The sequence below is a fragment of the Ranitomeya imitator genome, chromosome 3, assembly GCF_032444005.1.
Source record: "Ranitomeya imitator isolate aRanImi1 chromosome 3, aRanImi1.pri, whole genome shotgun sequence".
In the NCBI taxonomy this organism is placed as follows: Eukaryota; Metazoa; Chordata; class Amphibia; order Anura; family Dendrobatidae; genus Ranitomeya; species Ranitomeya imitator.
Window position 1 is genome coordinate 508828932 of NC_091284.1, and position 22757 is coordinate 508851688.

The 22757-nt window shown below is 45.2% G+C and overlaps 1 protein-coding gene across 1 annotated transcript in view; it reads left to right on the forward strand.

The window, feature by feature from the left end:
* Positions 1-6916: 6916 nt before the first annotated feature.
* The window catches only part of PRPS2 (phosphoribosyl pyrophosphate synthetase 2), a 117869-nt gene continuing 102028 nt past the window's right edge, over positions 6917-22757 (forward strand). The window contains exon 1 of the mRNA XM_069757668.1: positions 6917-7493. Coding sequence (XP_069613769.1) covers positions 7372-7493 — 122 coding nt within the window. The 5' untranslated portion in view covers positions 6917-7371. The remainder of the gene's footprint in view (positions 7494-22757) is intronic.

Consider the following 22757-nt stretch of genomic DNA (forward strand, 5'->3'; position numbering starts at 1 on the left):
GGAAAATGTCCGCCGCGATGTCCATCTGTGCATGCGCGGCATCCCGCGGCCATTTTCCTGAAGCCCCGGGAAGCAGGAGACTCCATCTGCGCACGCGGGGCCTCAGGAAGATGGCCGCGCCCACCGAGAAACCGCTGAATAGCAGCGAGCGCGCTCTTTTTCTACAGCTGCGCAGTGCATTCGGCACTTGCGCATGCGAGAAGCACTACGCCACCAACGGGAACATGAGCAAGATGTGGGGGAGAAACAGCGCTGTGACCACGCCCATCTGACCAGACCAGCCTGATTGACAGGCGAAAAAGGCCACTTTTGTAAGGTATTTCGGCAGCATAGGTAGGGAATCAGGGGACCAAAAATACCCTATTGTAAAGCACAGCTCAGGCCCTATTTAACCCCTTCATGACCCAGCCTATTTTGACCTTAAAGACCTTACCGTTTTTTGCAATTCTGACCAGTGTCCCTTTATGAGGTAATAACTCAGGAACGCTTCAATGGATCCTAGCGGTTCTGAGATTGTTTTTTCGTGACATATTGGGATTCATGTTAGTGGTAAATTTAGGTCAATAAATTCTGTGTTTATTTGTGATAAAAACGGAAATTTGGCGAAAATTTTGAAAATTTCGCAATTTTCACATTTTGAATTTTTATTCTGTTAAACCAGAGAGTTATGTGACACAAAATAGTTGATAAATAACATTTCCCACATGTCTACTTTACATCAGCACAATTTTGGAAACAAAATTTTTTTTTGCTAGGAAGTTATAAGGGTTAAAATTTGACCAGCGATTTCTCATTTTTACAACGAAATTTACAAAACCATTTGTTTTAGGGACCACCTCACATTTGAAGTCAGTTTGAGGGGTCTATATGGCTGAAAATACCCAAAAGTGACACCATTCTAAAAACTGCACCCCTCAAGGTGCACAAAACCACATTCAAGAAGTTTATTAACCCTTCAGGTGCTTCACAGCAGCAGAAGCAACATGGAAGGAAAAAATGAACATTTAACTTTTTAGTCACAAAAATGATTTTTCAGCAACAATTTTTTTATTTTCCCAATGGTAAAAGGAGAAACTGAACCACGAAAGTTGTTGTCCAATTTGTCCTGAGTACGCTGATAACTCATATGTGGGGGTAAACCACTGTTTGGGCGCACGGCAGGGCTTGGAAGGGAAGGAGCGCCATTTGACTTTTTGAATGAAAAATTGGCTGCACTCTTTAGCGGACACCATGTCACGTTTGGAGAGCCCCCGTGTGCCTAAAAATTGGAGCTCCCCCACAAGTGACCCCATTTTGGAAACTAGACGCCCCAAGGAACTTATCTACATGCATAGTGAGCCCTTTAAACCCCCAGGTGCTTCACAAATTGATCCGTAAAAATGAAAAAGTACTTTTTTTTCACAAAAAAATTCTTTTAGCCTCAATTTTTTCATTTTCACATGGACAACAGGATAAAATGGATCCTAAAATTTGTTGGGCAATTTCTCCTGAGTACATTGATACCTCACATGTGGAGGTAAACCACTGTTTGGGCACATGGTAAGGCTCGGAAGGGAAGGAGCGCCATTTGACTTTTTGAATGAAAAATTATCTCCATCGTTAGCGGACACCATGTCGCATTTGGAGAGACCCTGTGTGCCTAAACATTGGAGCTCCCCCACAAGTGACCCCATTTTGGAAACTGGACCCCCCAAGGAACTTATGTAGATGCCTAGTGAGCACTTTAAACCCTCAGGTGCTTCACAAATTGATCCGTAAAAATGAAAAAGTACTTTTTTTTCACAAAAAATTTATTTTCGCCTCAATTTTTTTATTTTCACATGGGCAATAGGATAAAATGGATCCTAAAATTTGTTGAGCAATTTCTCCCGAGTACGCCGATACCTCATATGTGGGGGTAAACCACTGTTTGGGCACACGGCAGAGCTCGGAAGGGAAGGCGCGCCTTTTGACTTTTTGAATGGAAAATTAGCTCTAATTGTTAGCGGACACCATGTCGCGTTTGGAGAGCCCATGTGTGCCTAAACATTGGAGATCCCCCACAAATGACCCCATTTTGGAAACTAGACCCCCAAAGGAACTTATCTAGATGCATACTGAGCACTTTAAACCCCCAGGTGCTTCACAGAAGTTAATAATGCAGAGCCATGAAAATAAAAAATAATTTTTCTTTTCTCAAAAATAATTTTTTAGCCTGGAATTTCCTATTTTGCCAATGGTAATAGGAGAAATTGGACCACAAATGTTGTTGTCCAGTTTGTCCTGAGTACGCAGATACCCCATATGTGGGGGTAAACCACTGTTTGGGCGCACGGCAGGGCTCAGAAGGGAAGGCACGCCATTTGGCTTTTTAAATGGAAAATTAGCTCCAATCATTAGCGGACACCATGTCGCGTTTGGAGAGCCCCTGTGTGCCTAAACATTGGAGATCCCCCACAAATGACCCCATTTTGGAAACTAGACCCCCAAAGGAACTAATCTAGATGTGTGGTGAGCACTTTGAACCCTCAAGTGCTTCACACAAGTTTATAACGCAGAGCCATGAAAATTTAAAAAAAAAATTCTTTTCTCAAAAATGATTTTTTAGCCCGCTATTTTTTATTTTCCCAAGGGTAACAGGAGAAATTTGACCCCAAAAGCTGTTGTCCAGTTTCTCCTGAGTACGCTGATACCCCATATGTGGGGGTAAATCACTGTTTAGGCACATGCTGGGGCTCGGAAGTGAAGTAATGACGTTTTGAAATGCAGACTTTGATGGAATGCTCTGCGGGCGTCACGTTGCGTTTGCAGAGCCCCTGATGTGGCTAAACAGTAGAAACCCCCCACAAATGACCCCATTTTGGAAATTAGACCCCGAAAGGAACTTATCTAGATGTGAGGTGAGCACTTTAAACCCCCAAGTGCTTCACAGAAGTTTATAACAAAGAGCCGTGAAAATAATAAATACGTTTTCTTTCCTCAAAAATAATTTTTTAGCCCAGAATTTTTTATTTTCCCAAGGGTTACAGGAGAAATTGGACCACAAAAGTTGTTGTCCAGTTTGTCCTGAGTACGCTGATACCCCATGTGTGGGGGTAAACCACTGTTTGGGCACACGTCGGGGCTCCGAAGGGAAGTAGTGACTTTTGAAATGCAGACTTTGATGGAATGGTCTGCGGGCGTCACGTTGCGTTTGCAGAGCCCCTGGTGTGCCTAAACAGTAGAAACCCCCCACAAGTGACCCCATTTTGGAAACTAGACCCCGCAAGGAACTTATCTAGATATGTGGTGAGCACTTTCAACCCCCAAGTGCTTTACAGAAGTTTATAACACAGAGCAGTGAAAATAATAAATACGTTTTCTTTCCTCAAAAATAATTATTTAGCCCAGAATTTTTTATTTTCCCAAGGGTTACAGGAGAAATTGGACCACAAAAGTTGTTGTCCAGTTTCTCCTGAGTACGCTGATACCCCATGTGTGGGGGTAAACCACTGTTTGGGCACACGTCGGGGCTCAGAAGGGAAGTAGTGACTTTTGAAATGCAGACTTTGATGGAATGGTCTGCGGACGTCACGTTGCGTTTGCAGAGCCCCTGGTGTGCCTAAACAGTAGAAACCCCCCACAAGTGACCCCATTTTAGAAACTAGACCCCGCAAGGAACTTATCTAGATATGTGGTGAGCACTTTGAACTCCCAAGTGTTTCACAGACGTTTACAACGCAGAGCCGTGAAAATAAAAAATAATTTTTCTTTCCTCAAAAATGATGTTTTAGCAAGCATTTTTTTATTTTCACAAGGGTAACAGGAGAAATTGGACCCCAGTAATTGTTGCGCAGTTTGTCCTGAGTATGCCGGTACCCCATATGTGGGGGTAAACCACTGTTTGGGCACACGTCGGGGCTCGGAATTGAGGGAGCACCATTTGACTTTATGAATACAAGATTGGCTGGAATCAATGGTGGCGCCATGTTGCGTTTGGAGACCCCTGATGTGCCTAAACAGTGGAAACCCCTCAATTCTAACTCCAACACTAACCCCAACACACCCCTAACCCTAATCCCAACTGTAGCCATAACCCTAATCACACCCCTAACCACAACCCTAATTCCAACCCTAACCCTAAGGCTATGTGCCCACATTGCGGATTCGTGTGAGATTTTTCAGCATCATTTTTGAAAAATCCGCGGGTAAAGGGCACTGCGTTTTACCTGCGGATTTACCGTGGATTTCCAGTGTTTTTTGTGCGGATTTCACCTGTGGATTCCTATTGAGGAACAGGTGTAAAAAAAAGAATTGACATGCTGCGGAAAATACAACGCAGCATTTCCGCGTGGTATTTTCCGCACCATGGGCACAGCGGATTTGGTTTTCCATATGTTTACATGGAACTGCAAACCTGATGGAACACTGCTGCGGATCCGCAGCAAAATCCGCACCGTGTGCACATAGCCTAATTCTAAAGGTATGTGCACACGCTGCGGAAAACGCTGCAGATCCGCAGCAGTTTCCCATGAGTTTACAGTTCAATGTAAACCTATGGGAAACAAAAATCGCTGTGCACATGCTGCGGAAAAACTGCACGGAAACGCAGCGGTTTACATTCCATAGCATGTCACTTCTTTCTGGGGATTCCGCAGCGGTTTTACAACTGCTCCAATAGAAAATCGCAGTTGTAAAACCGCAGTGAAATGCGCAGAAAAACCGCGATAAATCCACAGCACAGCGGTTTAGCACTGCGGATTTATCAAATCCGCAGCGGAAAAATCCGCAGAGGAACAGAATACGTGTGCACATACCGAAACCCTAACCCTACCCCTAACCCTAGCCCTACCCCTACCCCTAACCCTACCCCTACCCCTAACCCTATTCTAACCTTAGTGTAAAAAAAAAAAAATTCTTTATTTTTTTATTGTCCCTACCTATGGGGGTGACAAAGGGGGGGGGGGTCATTTACTGTTTTTTTTTTATTTTGATCACTGAGAGGTTATATCTCAGTGATCAAAACTCACTTTGGAACGAATCTGCCGGCTGGCAGATTCGGCGGGCGCACTGCACATGCGCCCGCCATTTTTGAAGATGGCGGCGCCCAGGAAAGAAGACGGACGGATCCCGGGAGGTAAGTATAAGGGGGGGGGGGGAGATCAGGGCACGGGGGGAGCGTCGGAGCACGGGGGGGTGGATCGGAGCATGTGGGGGTGGATCGGAACACGGGGGGGGTGGATTGGAGCACGGGGTGGGGGATCGCTGTGCAGGGGGGTGGATCGGAGCACGGGGGGGGGGGGAATCGGAGCACGGGGGGGTGGGATCGCTGTGCGGGGGGGGTGATCGGAGTTCGGGGGGGTTTGATTGGAGCACGGGGGGTGTGATTGGAGCACGGGGGGAGCGGACAGGAGGACGGGGGAGCGGAGCACAGGACGGAGGGGAGCGGACCACAGATCGGGGGGCGATCGGTGGGGTGGGGTGGGTGCACATAAGTGTTTCCAGCCATGGCCGATGATATTGCAGCATCGGCCATGGCTGGATTGTAATATTTCACCAGTTTTTTAGGTGAAATATTACAAATCGCTCTGATTGGCAGTTTCACTTTCAACAGCCAATCAGAGCGATCGTAGCCACGGGGGGGGGGGGGGGGGGGTGAAGCCACCCCCCCTGGACTAAACTACCACTCCCCCTGTCCCTGCAGGCCGGGTGAAATTGGAGTTAACCCTTTCACCCGGCCTGCAGGGACGCAATCTTTCTGTGACACAGCATATGCGTCACAGGTCGGATTGGCACCGACTTTCATGACGCATACGCTGTGTCACAGGTCGGGAAGGGGTTAACAGTATTTTTATCTCCTACTGAAAAAACGGGGTGACAGGTTTCCTTTTAGGCTATATTCACACTTTGCGGATTTTGCTGCGGATCCGCAGCGGATTTGACCGCTGCGGATCCGCAGCAGTTTCCCATGAATTTACATTTCAATGTAAACCTATGGGAAACAAAAAACGCTGTGCACATGCTGCAGAAAAATCCGCGCGGAAACGCTGCGGATTACATTCCGCAGCATGTCACTTCTTTTCTGCGGATTTTCAGCTGCTCCAATAGAAAACTGCAGTTGAAAATCCGCAGAAGAAAACGCAGTAAAAACCGCGATAAATCCGCAGTAAAAACCGCGATGGGTTTTCACTGCGGATTTTGCAATTCCGCTGCGGAAAAATCCGCAGTGGAATCTGCAAAGTGTGCACATAGCATAACAGGGCACAGCGTTCTCTTGTCTTAAGTGCCTCTGTGAAGTAACAGACTTCACTTATACCGTCATATTGTACCGTCAGTCACTAGCAGCAGGTTTTACTCCTGCACGGTGGACCCCGGGTTGTGAACGCACCTATTACTTCATAAATATTTGGTGCGTTCCGCCAAACCCTAACACCCAGCTCTGCTGCAAGAGCAGTCGAGAGCATTACAGGGGGGACAATTAGAACAGGCGAGTATATGGATTTTAGAAAATACCACAAGTCAGCACCACAGACTAGAAGTGAGGTCCTGGTCCCAGGGCTACAGTCTGAAAACATGGCAATGCTAAAAAGCCTTCACTAGACTCCTGCACGGCTGTATAATGAGGCGCAGGCTTTATAGCTGAGGGACTGGAGTGATATAGGTAGAAAAGGTAGCACTATGTGCTGGAAGGGCCGTTTTAGAGCCAAAAAAGCGGAGCCGAGTGAGGAGGCCGGCACTATACCGGAGCAGGCAGGAGCAGAGCACGTGGAGGCCGACCCTGTACGGTAATAGGAGGGAGATGAAGTTACCAGAGGAGGAGGCCGGCCCTGCAAGGGAACAGGCGGGAGAAGGAGGGCCCTGCAAGGGAACAGGCGGGAGAAGGAGGGCCCTGCAAGGGAACAGGCGGGAGAAGGAGGGCCCTGCAAGGGAACAGGCGGGAGAAGGAGGGCCCTGCAAGGGAACAGGCGGGAGAAGGAGGGCCCTGCAAGGGAACAGGCGGGAGAAGGAGGGCCCTGCAAGGGAACAGGCGGGAGAAGGAGGGCCCTGCAAGGGAACAGGCGGGAGAAGGAGGGCCCTGCAAGGGAACAGGCGGGAGAAGGAGGGCCCTGCAAGGGAACAGGCGGGAGAAGGAGGGCCCTGCAAGGGAACAGGCGGGAGAAGGAGGGCCCTGCAAGGGAACAGGCGGGAGAGGTGCGGGAGGAGGCCGGCCCTGCACGGGAGGACGCACCGCCATCACTTCCTCTCCGGCTCCCCTCCCCCTGCTTCCACAGTAGCCACATGACACCGAGCCCTGCACCCTGGTAGCAGAGGGGTAGAGCGGACACCTCAGTGCGAGCCCCGCGTTCAGCCGCAGCCTCGTCCCTTCTGCTGTGGCTCGGCATTCATCTTGCAGTGTCTCTGCGCACAAGTACCATGCCGAACATCGTACTGTTCAGCGGCAGCTCTCACCAGGATCTCTCCCAGAAAGTGGCAGACCGGCTGGGGCTGGAGCTGGGCAAGGTGGTCACCAAGAAGTTCAGCAACCAGGAGACCAGGTGAGCGGGGTCCCCACAGCCGTGATAGCATGGCCGTGCTGAGCCCGGGAGTCCCGGTGTCCGGCCCAGGCTCATTCATTACTGCTGTGCTGCTGCTGCACACCACACTGCCCTCCATGGAGACCTGCCGATCGGTCACCGATCTGATGAGTTAGCATCGGCCATCTGAGTGCTGGTGGTAAGGTGCCCCATGCTGGTAAGGTGCCCCATGCTGGTAAGGTGCCCCATGCTGGTAAGGTGCCCCATGCTGGTAAGGCGCATCCATGCTGGTAAGGCGCATCCATGCTGGTAAGGCGCATCCATGCTGGTAAGGCGCATCCATGCTGGTAAGGCGCATCCATGCTGGTAAGGTGCCCCATGCTGGTAAGGCGCCTCCATGCTGGTAAGGCGCATCCATGGTGGTAAGGCGCATCCATGGTGGTAAGGCGCATCCATGGTGGTAAGGCGCATCCATGGTGGTAAGGCGCATCCATGGTGGTAAGGCGCATCCATGGTGGTAAGGCGCATCCATGGTGGTAAGGCGCATCCATGGTGGTAAGGCGCATCCATGGTGGTAAGGCGCATCCATGGTGGTAAGGCGCATCCATGGTGGTAAGGCGCATCCATGGTGGTAAGGTGCATCCCTGGTGGTAAGGTGCACACCATGCGTCCTATGTTTGGCTCCTGATTAGCGCTGGCTAATGCCGGAATCTGGTCACCTCCCCCAAGGGGATACAGAAGGAGATGCTGCACTATTATAGGGTAACTGCTGGGGAACGCAAGTCACCTGTCCAGCCACAAGTGAACACATACTGTGTGTGTATATTTCTATTATGGTAAAAAGGAAAAACCTAACTAACGAGTGCTGTGAGATAATACAATCTGTGCTGTATGCAGAATCCGCACAAGTAGGTAAGTAGAAGGAATTTCGGCACATCCACCTGTAGATAAAGAATCCTTTACTTTATTAGTGGTCCATTCAAAATACAAAATAAAAAAACAAACTAAGCAATAACCAATAATCCGTCCTTAGTCATAGGCTAATGAAAATGGCACCAGCAGAAGGTTTAAATAGAAACCTAGGTCCAGTTGTAAACATATTTATATAAAGTTCTTATCAACAAAAACAGATCCATCAAAAATATTGAATGTATATAAATCTACTGAAAACTGAGTAAATCAACAGATTGATGTGCCGAAATTCCTTGCACTTACCTATGAAGAGGGACACTTGTCGCCTGCACTGTAAAATAATTTGTCACCCACATCCATAGTGAAGCTGTCTGTGTTTTCTCAGTGTAATTTCTCATTAATTATTGGCCTCCATACAGTACGATGCGCACATAGTGTGATGGTGGCATAGTGCCCTGTACCCGGTGCAGCAGGTGCAATGTAGTCACATCAGCGTGGAGTAGAGCGAATGTTCTACCACTATATTAAACAGGCTATATACTGTACTTGTCCTCTTGGTTATGTTGTCCTGTCTGAGCCCAGCATGGAGTAGTGACGCACACCCTGATTTTTAGAGATTTTCAAAGTCTGTAGTTTGAGACAATACTTTTTTAAATTGTTTTTTTGAGTTTTAAGGTGGTTGTCCAGGAATAACATTTGTGACCTATCCAGTGGTTAATTCATCAAAATGTGTTTCTATCAATGGTACCCCCTCCTATCAGTTGTTCTTTGCTCAGTGTCCATTCCTGGGTATTGTAACGTAATGCCCATTCACCTCAGTGAGACTAGTCAATATACAGGTCCTTCTCAAAAAATTAGCATATAGTGTTAAATTTCATTATTTACCATAATGTAATGATTACAATTAAACTTTCATATATTATAGATTCATTATCCACCAACTGAAATTTGTCAGGTCTTTTATTGTTTTAATACTGATGATTTTGGCATACAACTCCTGATAATCCAAAAAACCTGTCTCAATAAATTAGCATATTTCACCCATCCAATCAAATAAAAGTGTTTTTTAATAACAAACAAAAAAACCAACAAATAATAATGTTCAGTTATGCACTCAATACTTGGTCGGGAATCCTTTGGCAGAAATGACTGCTTCAATGCGGCGTGGCATGGAGGCAATCAGCCTGTGACACTGCTGAGATGTTATGGAGGCCCAGGATGCTTCAATAGCGGCCTTAAGCTCATCCAGAGTGTTGGGTCTTGCGTCTCTCAACTTTCTCTTCACAATATCCCACAGATTCTCTATGGGGTTCAGGTCAGGAGAGTTGGCAGGCCAATTGAGCACAGTAATACCATGGTCAGTAAACCATTTACCAGTGGTTTTGGCACTGTGAGCAGGTGCCAGGTCGTGCTGAAAAATGAAATCTTCATCTCCATAAAGCATTTCAGCCGATGGAAGCATGAAGTGCTCCAAAATCTCCTGATAGCTAGCTGCATTGACCCTGCCCTTGATGAAACACAGTGGACCAACACCAGCAGCTGACATGGCACCCCACACCATCACTGACTGTCGGTACTTGACACTGGACTTCAGGCATTTTGGCATTTCCTTCTCCCCAGTCTTCCTCCAGACTCTGGCACCTTGATTTCCGAATGACATGCAAAATTTGCTTTCATCAGAAAAAAGTACTTGGGACCACTTAGCAACAGTCCAGTGCTGCTTCTCTGTAGCTCAAAAGTGGCTTTACCTGGGGAATGCGGCACCTGTAGCCCATTTCCTGCACACGCCTGTGCACGGTGGCTCTGGATGTTTCCACATCAGACTCAGTCCACTGCTTCCTCAGGTTCCCCAAGGTCTGGAATCGGTCCTTCTCCACAATCTTCCTCAGGGTCCGGTCTCCTCTTCTCGTTGTACAGCGTTTTCTGCCACATTGTTTCCTTCCAACAGACTTACCATTGAGGTGCCTTGATACAGCACTCTGGGAACAGCCTATTTGTTGAGAAATTTCTTTCTGGGTCTTACCCTCTTGCTTGAGGGTGTCAATGATGGCCTTCTTGACATCTGTCAGGTCGCTAGTCTTACCCATGATGGGGGTTTTGAGTAATGAACCAGGCAGGGAGTTTATAAAAGCCTCAGGTATCTTTTGCGTGTGTTTAGAGTTAATTAGTTGATTCAGAAGATTAGGGTAATAGGTCGTTTAGAGAACCTTTTCTTGATATGCTAATTTATTGAGACAGGTTTTTTGGGTTATCAGGAGTTGTATGCCAAAATCATCATTATTAAAACAATAAAAGACCTGACCAATTTCAGTTGGTGGATAATGAATCTATAATATATGAAAGTTTAATTGTAATCATTACATTATGGTAAATAATGAAATTTAACACTATATGCTAATTTTTTGAGAAGGACCTGTACAGTGTACAGATCTGCGGTGTTCAGCTCTGGCCACCAGATTCAGTAGGAGTCCTTAGCAAGCCCTAAATATTTGCAGAGTGTGACTATCACTGGAGACTGCAGTGAAGACAGGTGTATTCCTGACCCATGGGCTTCCCTCTTCCTACAGCTGCTGATTGGCAGCTCTCCATCCCTATATCAGTGCATAGTGAGAGAGCTGACAGGTTCTCTTAAAGGGAACCTTCCAGCTGGATTTTGCTCCATAAATTACAGTGTGGGTATGTTCCGCGGTCAGGAATTGGCCGCGCTGTGGTTGCAGCACATGTCCGCTGCCGTCTATTGAACTTTGGTGATTCCATATGTGTTCACTGAACCGTGCGGAATCACCGCGTCCCAATACATCGTACGGGTGAAATTTATCTTGCAGGGACTCGCATCTCCACAAGATAAATAGACATGCTGGGATCTGAAAAGACGCACCTCATGTCCATCTCCGCAGGTGAGCCGCACACGTCAGTGCATACAAAGTGGGCATGGGACTTCTTGAAATCCCATCCACTATGGTGTAACAGTTGGACACTGAGCAAGTACGCAGCGTCCCACCCGCAGCGTTTTCTGATCGGGTGCACATACCCTGTCAAGTTGGTGCCCTTATACTGATTCAAATGATACCTGGTTGACGAACTCTGTCTTGTGGTTGTTGTTTAATCTTTATTTGTAGTTTTCAGTTAATGATATGCTCGTGTTTCGGGGTGGCCTGTGGGGGTGTTCATGTGGTGCTCTGATTACATATTTGTCAGTATGGCTTCTGAGAGGTCACTGATCCCTCATTGTCCTGCCCAATATTTTACATACTGCTTTGTTTAAATAAAAAAAATCATTGATCAGGTAGGTGCATGCATGATACAATGTATAGTATGCAAGTATTCATTTTATTTAGACATATAGTTTTGTTTTATTTTTTTTTTCCCATCTTAATCAAAATGTTGCCTGCGCAGTAGCATCTATCACATTCCAATAGATGCTACTGCGCAGGCGCCATTGCCATTTTGCAAGAAAAAAAAATGAGGCTCCATCAAGATGCAAAGTAGCATCTATTGGAACGCGATGAATTCTACTGCACAGGCGCCGCTTCCATCGCCATTTTAATTAAGATGAAGAAAAAAAACTATATGAATATTTGCATATTGTACATTGTCATGCTACGGCAGAGATGCCGGCGCCTGCCTGATGAATGTGAATTTTTTTTTTTTTAAAGGGAATCTGTCACCTAATTATTCGTATGTAAGCTGCGGCCACCGCTATTAGGGGCTTATCTTCATCATTCTGTAATGCTGTAGATAAGCCCCCCCCCCCCCCCCCCCCCCGATGTATCCTGAAAGATAAGAAAAACAAGTTAGATTATACTCACCCAGGGGCGGTCTGGGTCCGTCGCCTCCTATCTTCATGCGATGACGTTCTCTTCTTTGATTCTGTCACAGCTCCTGCGCAGGCGTACTGATTTGCCCTATTGAGGGCAGCGTAAAGTACAGCAGTGCGCAGGCGTGGGCCTCTCTGACCTTTCCTGGCGCCTGTGCACCACAGTACTTTGCTCTGCCCTCAACAGGGCAAATCAGTACGCCTGCGCAGGAGCCGTGACAGAAGCAAAGAGGAGAGCATCATCGTATGAAGAGGAGGCTCCGGACCACGACACCCCTTTATCGGACCGCATTGGACCGCCCCTGGGTGAGTATAATCTAACTTGTTTTTCTTATCTTTCAGGTTACAGCGGGCGGGGGGGGAATAACGCGGGCGGTTTATCTACAGCATTACAGAATCCTGTAGATAAGCCCCTGATGGTGGTGGCCGCAGTTTATAGGGACAAAATGAGGTGACAGATTCCCTTTAAAAAGTATTCAAAGCAGTATGTAACAAAGGGGGCAGATCACTGAGGGATCACTGATCTGCAATAAGGATTAATATCTAAGCCAAGCACCACATAAAGCCGCCCCCGAAGCATGAGAATCTCATTATCTGAAAACTGCGGAATATGTTAGCGCTATATAAAAAATAAAGATTAACTGCCAATAAAGATCAAACAACCACAAGATGGATTTTATCAACCAAGGTATAATTTTAATCAGTATAATGGTGCTGACCTGACACTGTCTGTAGGTTACTGTGCACAATCCTGCCGACAGGTTGCTTTTAACCCCTTACCGGCATCGGACGTACTATACCGTCCGATGCCGGCTCCCCTGCTTTGATGCAGGGCTCCGCGGTGAGCCCGCACCAAAGCCGGGACATGTCAGCTGTTTTGAACAGCTGACATGTGCCCGTAATAGGCGCGGGCAGAATCGCGATCTGCCCGCACCTATTAACTAGTTAAATGCCGCTGTCAAATGCAGACAGCGGCATTTAACTACCGCTTCCGGCCGGGCGGCCGGAAATGACGTCATCGCCGACCCCCGTCACATGATCGGGGGTCGGCGATGCTTGTGAATGGTAACCATAGAGGTCCTTGAGACCTCCTATGGTTACTGATTGCCCGTCGCTGTGAGCGCCACCCTCTGGTCGGCGCTCACAGCACACGTGCAATTCTGCTACATAGCAGCGATCAGCAGATCGCTGCTATGTAGCAGAGCCGATCGTGCTGTGCCTGCTTCTTGCCTCTCATGGAGGCTATTGAAGCATGGCAAAAGTTTAAAAAAAAAGTTTAAAAAAATGTGAAAAAAATAAAAAAAACATAAGTTTAAATCACCCCCCTTTCGCCCCAATCAAAATAAATCAATAAAAAAAATATCAAATCTACGCATATTTGGTATCGCCGCGCTCAGAACCCCGCTCTATCAATTAAAAAAAAGTATTAACCTGATCGCTAAACAGCGTAGCGGGAAAAAAATTCGAAACGCCAGAATTACGTTTTTTTGGTCGCCGCGACATTGCATTAAAATGCAATAACGGGCGATCAAAAGAACGTATCTGCACCTAAATGCTATCATTAAAAACGTCATCTCGGCACGCAAAAAATAAGCCCTCAACCGACCCCAGATGATAAAAAATGGAGACGCTACGAGTATCGGAAAATGGCGCAATCTTTTTTTTTTTTTTTTTTTTTTTTTTAGCAAAGTTTGGAATTTTTTTTCACCACTTAGATAAAAAATAACCTAGTCATGTTTGGTGTCTATGAACTCGTAATGACCTGGAGAATCATAATGGCTGGTCATTTTTAGCATTTAGTGAACCTAGCAAAAAAGCCAAACAAAAAACAAGTGTGGGATTGCACTTTTTTTGCAATTTCACCGCACTTGGAATTTTTTTCCCGTTTTCTAGTACACGACATGCTAAAACCAATGATGTCGTTCAAAAGTACAACTCGTCCCGCAAAAAATAAGCCCTCACATGGCCAAATTGACGGAAAAATAAAAAAGTTATGGCTCTGGGAAGGAGGGGAGCGAAAAACGAACACGGAAAAACGAAAAATCCCCCGGTCATGAAGGGGTTAAGTCTATCAAACAGCATACGGGAGGACCTTTAATTTGATGTAGATGTCATGCATACTGTGAATGAGAAAATGGATGTTCCAACACCTATAATGCTGAAAGTGCAGTTGGGGACCATCCAACTTAAAAAGAATGGATCCCATGTTTTGAATTATGAGAATTGACTGTTCCTGGACATAATAGATGAGCTGTGTTGCCAAGCTCCCATTACCCCCAGCCACAACACCACTGATTTTTGGCAAAACCAAATTTTACAACTTTTCCATGTTTTTTAAGCCAGTTTTCTGGCTTAATCTTTGGCGCCGATTCATCAAAGCTTTTATCAGTCAGTGATGGACGCCCATTACGACTGTACAGTACAGTTTTCTGAAGTGCCATCGTAAAAAGGCAGCAATTGGAAGAAGTCCCTAGAACAGTTCCTGTTAAAGTCCTTTACTTTGATTATAAAGGGGTTAGCTTTCCTACTAAGTTTTGTGCTTACCAACTTCTAGCATTATAATTTCTCTAGATTTGTACTATCTTACTGGTGGAGTAGAGGGTTCCAGAATTGAGCGCAGTGCTCCAGATGATCTCTACAAAGTGGTAAAATTTCCTTCATACAGATTAGGCCTCTTTCACACTTCCGTTTTTTGCAATCAGTAATTTTGGTAAAAAAAAAACGGATCCTGCAAATGTGCCCGCAGGATGCATTTTTTTGCCATAGACTCTTATTGACGACGGATTACGACGGATGGCCATACGTCGCATCCGTCCTGCAACGGATGCGTCGTGTTTTTGCAGACTGTCGTGATAAAAACGTTCAAGGGAACGTTTTTTTCGTCCGTTGGATCCGCCATTTCCGACCGCGCATGTGCGGCCGGAACTCCGCCCCCTCCTCCCCGGACTTCAGAATGGGTAGCGGATGCGTCGGAAAACTTCATCCGCTGCCCACCTTGTGCACAATTTTGCACAACGTCCGTCGGGCCGACTGTTTGCGACGGCCCCGCACCGACGGAAATGTGAAAGAGGCCTTAGACGGGTAGTGTGGCGAGCACGCTTGCTGAGATCCGAGGTGCTGTTGGCAGAGTTCACTGAACGTTGTAAAGGATATCCTGCTTGCAAAAGGACACCTGGGTAATGGGTAGGTCCGGCGCACCTGCGCCTTGGATTGTAGGCTGCAATGTCCTTTTGCAAGCAGGATATCCTTTAGGGTATGTGCACACGTTGCAGATTTGGCTGTGGAATTTTCTGTGCGTATTCTGCATCTCTTCGCTGAAAACGCAGGTTAAAATCTGCTTTTTTTTTGTTTGTTTGTTTGTTTGTTGCGGATTTGCTGCGGATTTTGTGCAGATTTCATTCGTTATTACCCCTGCGGATTTCTATTATGCAATGGGTGCAGAAACGCTGCAGATCCGCACAAAGAATTGTCATGCTCCTGCTTTTAATCGGCTGCAGATTCCGTCCGGAATTTTCTGCACCATTAGCATTATTTTTTTGCCATTGATTTACATTGTACTGTAAATCACTTGTGTTTCTGCACGGAAAAAAACCACTGCGGATCTGCAGGAAATCTGCAACGTGTACACACATCCTTACACCGCTCAGTGAACTTTGCCAACAGTGCCTATGAATAAGACCCTATGAGGGTCGAAATGTTATACTCTTGTCGCCTCACCATTTTCTCTATCCCTGCACCAATTCTTTATTCATGAATTGTTATCGCTGCATCTACATCTATATAATGTCTTCACAATCATCTATTGAGTGTGCGGTGATTGAAAATTACTCTTCATACAGATTATTTTGCAAGCGATACATATTATTCTACCAAATAACCGGATTGTTGCCATGTACATGGATAACTCAAAGCTACTTGATTATGGTCTCCTTTTACAGAGCAACTCCGCTTACTGGTCTGAGGGGTCCTGACTGAGTTCCATGTGTCCATAAGGGTATGTGTCCACGTTCAGGATTGCATCAGGATTTGGTCAGGATTTTTCATCAGTATTTGTAAGCCAAAACCAGGAGTGGAACAATTAGCGGAAAAGTATAATAGAAACATATGCACCAGTTCTGTATTTATCACCCACTCCTGGTTTGGGCTTACAAAAACTGATGGAAAATCCTGACCAAATCCTGATGCAATCCTGAACGTGGACACATACCCTAAGGGTTGTTGTCTTTAGGAGACAACCCACTTCTAAAAGTTATTCTGATCTTTCGAGACGTTTGGCATAGTATACGCCATAAATGTGTCTCGTAGATGTGGGTGCATAGTTCCTGACTTCTGTCATGGGCAGTGAGATGGTGGGTGGCTTTTGCATCCAGGAGAAGAATCAGGGTATGTGCACATGTAAATGGAACCTCTGCGGATTTTTCCTCACCTGTTTTGAGAAATCCGCAGGTAAAAAGCACTGCGTTTTACCTGTGGATTTACCGTGGATTTCCTGCGGTTTTTGTGCAGAATAAACGCTATGTTTCCGCGCGGTATTTTCCGCAGCATGTGCACTGCGGATTTTGTTTTTCATAGGTTTACATGGTACTGTCAACTCATGGAAAACAGCTGCGAATCCGCAGCGTCAAAACCGCTGCGGATCCGCAGCAAAATCTGCAATGTGTGCACATAGCCTCAATGGAAGAGGGCTGAAGAAGAGTGCTCAGCTGTCCCTGGGAATGGGACACGTGTACCACCCCATTATATTCTCCGCCTGGATGCTGCAGCCAGGGTTTGCCTCATCAGGCGTGGTGGGTTCACCTCCTGGATTTCCACTGTGTATATGTTGGAGGCCTCTTCTCAGAATAGCCTTTTAAATGAGATGATTACTTTTAGTATTTTTTTTTCCAGTAGCAAGTCAATAAGTACTTCCTTGGGTTTGTCCTTTTTCAACCATAGCCCTAGGCCACAAATCTCTGTGGTTATTGCAGTTGAAGTGGATGAAAACACACCCACGCATAATATACGACACAATTATTCTCTATGCCCCTGCTCCTATCTGCCGTATTTTACTGATCAGTATTATACGGCTTTCTACGGCCGTAGAAAATCGCAGCATGCTGCGTTTGTCACCGTACTGCGCAAGAAATACGCCAATGAAAGTCTATGGAAGCCCCAAAAATACGGATTACACACGGACCAGCAGTGTGACTTGCGAGGAATACGCAGCGGTGTTAGAGAGAAAAGCCGGCAATTCAGTGCGGTGTACAGTAAAATCACACTGACGGCTTACAGTAGAATACGTAGAATAAATGTGTACACATAGAGAATATATATATATATATATATATATATATATATATATATATATATATATATATATATATATATATATATAGTCAGTGAGACACATATATGTATATATATTAATATTTCATCCAGCGCGATATAGCAGAAAGCCGGTAATTCAATTGCCGGCTTTTGCTTTCTCCTTCCTAAACCCGACATGATATGAGCCCTGGTTTACATACAGTAAACCACCTCATATCACCATTTTTTTTGCATATTCCACACTACTAATGTTAGTAGTGTGTCTATGCAAAATTTGGCCGTTCTAGCTATTAAATTAAAGGGTTAAATTGCGGGAAAAATTGGCGTGGGCTCCCGCACAATTTTCTCCGCCAGAGTAGTAAAGCCAGTGACTGAGGGCAGATATTAATAGCCTGGAGAGGGTCCACGGTTATTGGCCCCCCCCTGGCTAAAAACACCTGCCCCCAGCCACCCCAGAAAAGGCACATCTGGAAGATGCGCCTATTCTGGCACTTGGCCACTCTCTTCCCATTCCCGTGTAGCGGTGGGATATGGGGTAATGAAGGGTTAATGCCACCTTGCTATTGTAAGGTGACATTAAGCCAAATTAATAATGGAGAGGCGTCAATTATGACACCTATCCATTATTAATCCAATAGTAGTAAAGGGTTAAAAAATACACATTATTAAAAATTATTTTAATGAAATAAAAACAAAGGTTGTTGTAGTAATTTATTCTACGCTCAATCCAATCACTGAAGACCCTCGATCTGTACCAAAAAAAAACAACAATATCCTTACCTTCCGAAGATCTGTAAAGTCCAACGATGTAAATCCATCTGAAGGGGTTAAAATATTTTGCAGCAAGGAGTTCTGCTAATGCAGCGCAGCTCCTTGCTGCAAACCCCCGGAGAATGAAGGTAAAGTAGGTCAATGACCTACAGTATATTTACCTTCATTTGCCGTGAGGCGCCCTCTGCTGGCTGTTCCTAGATCGTGGGAACTATCCTAGAAAGCTCCCAGGCTCGAGTTCATAAGATGTGTCCTCTGCTGGTTGTCTTCATATGAACTCGAGCCTGGGAGCTTTCTAGGAAAGTTCCCACCATCTAGGAACAGCCAGCAGAGGGCGCCTCACCGCAAATGAAGGTAAATGTAGGTCATTGACCTACTTTACCTTCATTCCCCCAGGGTTTTGCAGCAAGGAGCTGCGCTGCATTAGCAGAACTCCTTGCTGCAAAATATTTTAACCCCTTCAGATGGATTTACATCGTTGGACTTTACAGATCTTCGGAAGGTAAGGATATTGTTGGGTTTTTTTTTTGTTACAGATCGAGGGTCTTCAGTGATTGGATTGAGCGTAGAATAAATTATTACAACAACCTTTGTTTTTATTTCATTATAATAATTTTTAATAATGTTTGTGTATTTTTTAACCCTTTACTACTATTGGATTAATAATGGATAGGTGTCATAATTGACGCCTCTCCATTATTAATTTGGCTTAATGTCACTTTACAATAGCAAGGTGGCATTAACCCTTCATTACCCCATATCCCACCGCTACACGGGAATGGGAAGAGTGGCCAAGTGCCAGAATAGGCGCATCTTCCAGATGTGCCTTTTCTGGGGTGGCTGGGGGCAGGTGTTTTTAGCCAGGGGGGGGGCAATAACCGTGGACCCTCTCCAGGCTATTAATATCTGCCCTCAGTCACTGGCTTTACTACTCTGGCGGAGAAAATTATGCGGGAGCCCACGCCAATTTTTTCCGCAATTTAACCCTTTAATTTACTAGCTAGAACGGCCAAATTTTGCATATACACACTACTAACATTAGTAGTGTGGAATATGCAAAAAAAATGGTGATATGAGATGGTTTACTGTATGTAAACCATGCCTCATATGTCGGGTTTAGGAAGGAGATAGCAAAAGCCGGTAATTGAATTACCGGCTTTAAAGCTATCTAGCGCTGTATGAAGTAATAATATATATACATATATGTGTCTAATGAGGTAGAGATATATATATATATATCTATCTATCTATTTATTTATTTATTTATTTTATTTTTTTTACACATGGGTCCCTTGTATAGCCGTATGTCGGTTTTGCAAGCCTGCGAGAAAAACACACAGTACGGATGCCAAACGGATTACATACGGAGGATGCAATGCGCAAAAAACGCTGACACACCCTGCCTACGGAGGAGCTACGGACCACTATTTTGGGGACTTTTCAGCGTATTACGGCCGTAAAAAACGGACCGTATTTTCATACGCTGAGTGTGAAGCCGGCCTTAATGTGAGGGTACCTTTACAGATACTGAGGTAAAATACTGACCAAATACTGCTAGTGTGACAGCAGCCTAATTGGTGTGGTTTTGTTCACAATTAGCCAATTTAAACTTATGTTAAATAGTTGTCAGTACACAGATGCCATCATTTAAAGTGATTCTGACCAACACTATAATGTTTAAGAACAAATGAGGGCACTCACCGATCTTCATAGGATTCAAAACTTTATTACATCTTCACATAAAATGCATGACCGGAGCTGGCAGCGCCGCTGATGATGTGAGCAGGGGAGCAACTGAGACGACGGCCGTTTCGCGCTGTGCTAGCGCTTCTACGGGTCCACAAACTGGTCAGGTGAGACAGCGGAAATATAGTGCCGAATCAACTGCACCTCCCCTATTCAGCTGCCTGACCCTCCCGGTCGTTAAAGCAATACAGATAAAAAGCACAATTAAAAACATATTAGCACACTAAATATCCGACATTGCCCTGGCTGTGCTATACTATTGGCTCATTACAGATGTTACGAACTGTCTTAACCCATATAATTAATGAACCCACTGCCATTAATATACCACGAGATGTTAAGTTCTATATATACCTCATTATAAAAACACCGCCATATCTACCCTACCATTGAAGCCCAAGGGGCCCATGGCATTACTCCGCAAAATCCACCTTGCCTCACATTTCAACAGAAAACCGCCAAGGTCTCCCCCTCCGATAGGTAAATTAACCTTTTCAAGCCCAGCAAAAGTCATTAAATCTGCTCTTCCTTCATGATGTTCCTTCATATGGGTGATTAACCGTGGTACCCCCTTACCAGTTACCAAAGATCTACAGTGCTCACGAAAACGTATGTAGAGTGGTCTTATTGTTTTCCCCACATAGAAATATCTACATGGACACCAGATCACATACACTACATGATCTGTCCGGCATGTAATCAACTCATTGACCACCTGTTTCAATGCTCCTATTTGCAATACCCGATCCACAATATGCTGAGCGCAAAATGAGCAGTGTCCGCACTTATAATTCCCCTTCGGGGCTGTTGACATTAACCAATTGTGGCTCGGTTTCCTAATACGATTCTGGACTAACCTGTCTCTCAACCTTACACTCCATCTGTTCGCTATCAACGGACCTCTAGCCACTATGTCACTCAAATCCTTGTCTCTTCCTAAAATATGCCAATTCTTTTTGATCGCTAGTCTTATCTGTTGGTCCATATTATTAAAGGAAAAGCAAAAAGTGAATCTTTTTTCTGCTTTCTCCCTCTGTCTTTTTTGACGGGATAACGTATGAGTGACATCTGTCCTCCTCTCTTCTATCACTTGTTCCCTGGCTGATTGTAATAATTTATGTGGATAACCTCTCTGTTTAAATCTATGCAACATCTCATCAGATTGCCGTAAAAATCCTTCCTCCGTATTATTTACTTTGCTCACCCTCAAAAACTGACTGCGAGGCAATGCTCTTTTCACATGTCCCGGGTGAAAGCTCTCAAAATGCATCATGGTATTGGCAGCCACTGGCCTCCGATACAGAGAAGTACAGATTAAGTAAAACTTAATATGTCGTCGGGAATTTTTGTGTAAAGATTTTCTACATCAATCGAAGCTAGGGAGAAATTCTCCTGCCATTCAAAATTTTGGATACTCTCTAAAAAAGAATTCGTATCTTTCAGGTATGCCGGGACGTCCTGCAATAAAGGACGTAATAACCAATCCATATACTGGGAAAGGGGCTCAGTAACCGATCCTATCCCAGCAACGATCGGTCTACCCGGAGGATGGAGAACAGATTTGTGCACTTTAGGGATGTGGTACCATCTCTCAGCTTTCTTACGGGTGATAACTCCCTCTTCAACGTATTTCCTCAGAAATGATCTCAACTCCGTCTTAAATTTAACTAACGGATTACCAGTTAAATGCACGTATGTTTCTCGATTTGATAATTGTCTTTACACAAAAATTCCCCAGAAAATGGGTGTGGAGGCTATTGAACAGATTTTGTGCACAACCAATAAAGGGGATAAATTTAGGGAATTCGTATGTGGGAGTTTGAATTTCATCCTCACGCATAATGCATTTATGTTTATGGACGATTGGTATTTACAGAAGGTGGGTACCGCGATGGGTACTCCGGTAGCATGCACTTTCGCCAACTTGTTTTTGGCTTTGTTCGAAGAAAAGTATATTGATGCAGATAACAACAATTTCCGACGACATATTAAGTTTTACCAGAGGTACATTGATGATATAGTGGTGATCTGGGACGGGACAGAAGAGTCGTTCAATGCATTTGTACAGTATCTCAACGAGACCAATGAGATGAATATGACGTTCACGTCAGTATTTGGCGGTCATAAATTGGAATTTTTGGACGTATTGGTCGAGATCAGGAATGACACAATCTGTACTTCTCTGTATCGGAGGCCAGTGGCTGCCAATACCATGATGCATTTTGAGAGCTTTCACCCGGGACATGTGAAAAGAGCATTGCCTCGCAGTCAGTTTTTGAGGGTGAGCAAAGTAAATAATACGGAGGAAGGATTTTTACGGCAATCTGATGAGATGTTGCATAGATTTAAACAGAGAGGTTATCCACATAAATTATTACAATCAGCCAGGGAACAAGTGATAGAAGAGAGGAGGACAGATGTCACTCATACGTTATCCCGTCAAAAAAGACAGAGGGAGAAAGCAGAAAAAAGATTCACTTTTTGCTTTTCCTTTAATAATATGGACCAACAGATAAGACTAGCGATCAAAAAGAATTGGCATATTTTAGGAAGAGACAAGGATTTGAGTGACATAGTGGCTAGAGGTCCGTTGATAGCGAACAGACGGAGTGTAAGGTTGAGAGACAGGTTAGTCCAGAATCGTATTAGGAAACCGAGCCACAATTGGTTAATGTCAACAGCCCCGAAGGGGAATTATAAGTGCGGACACTGCTCATTTTGCGCTCAGCATA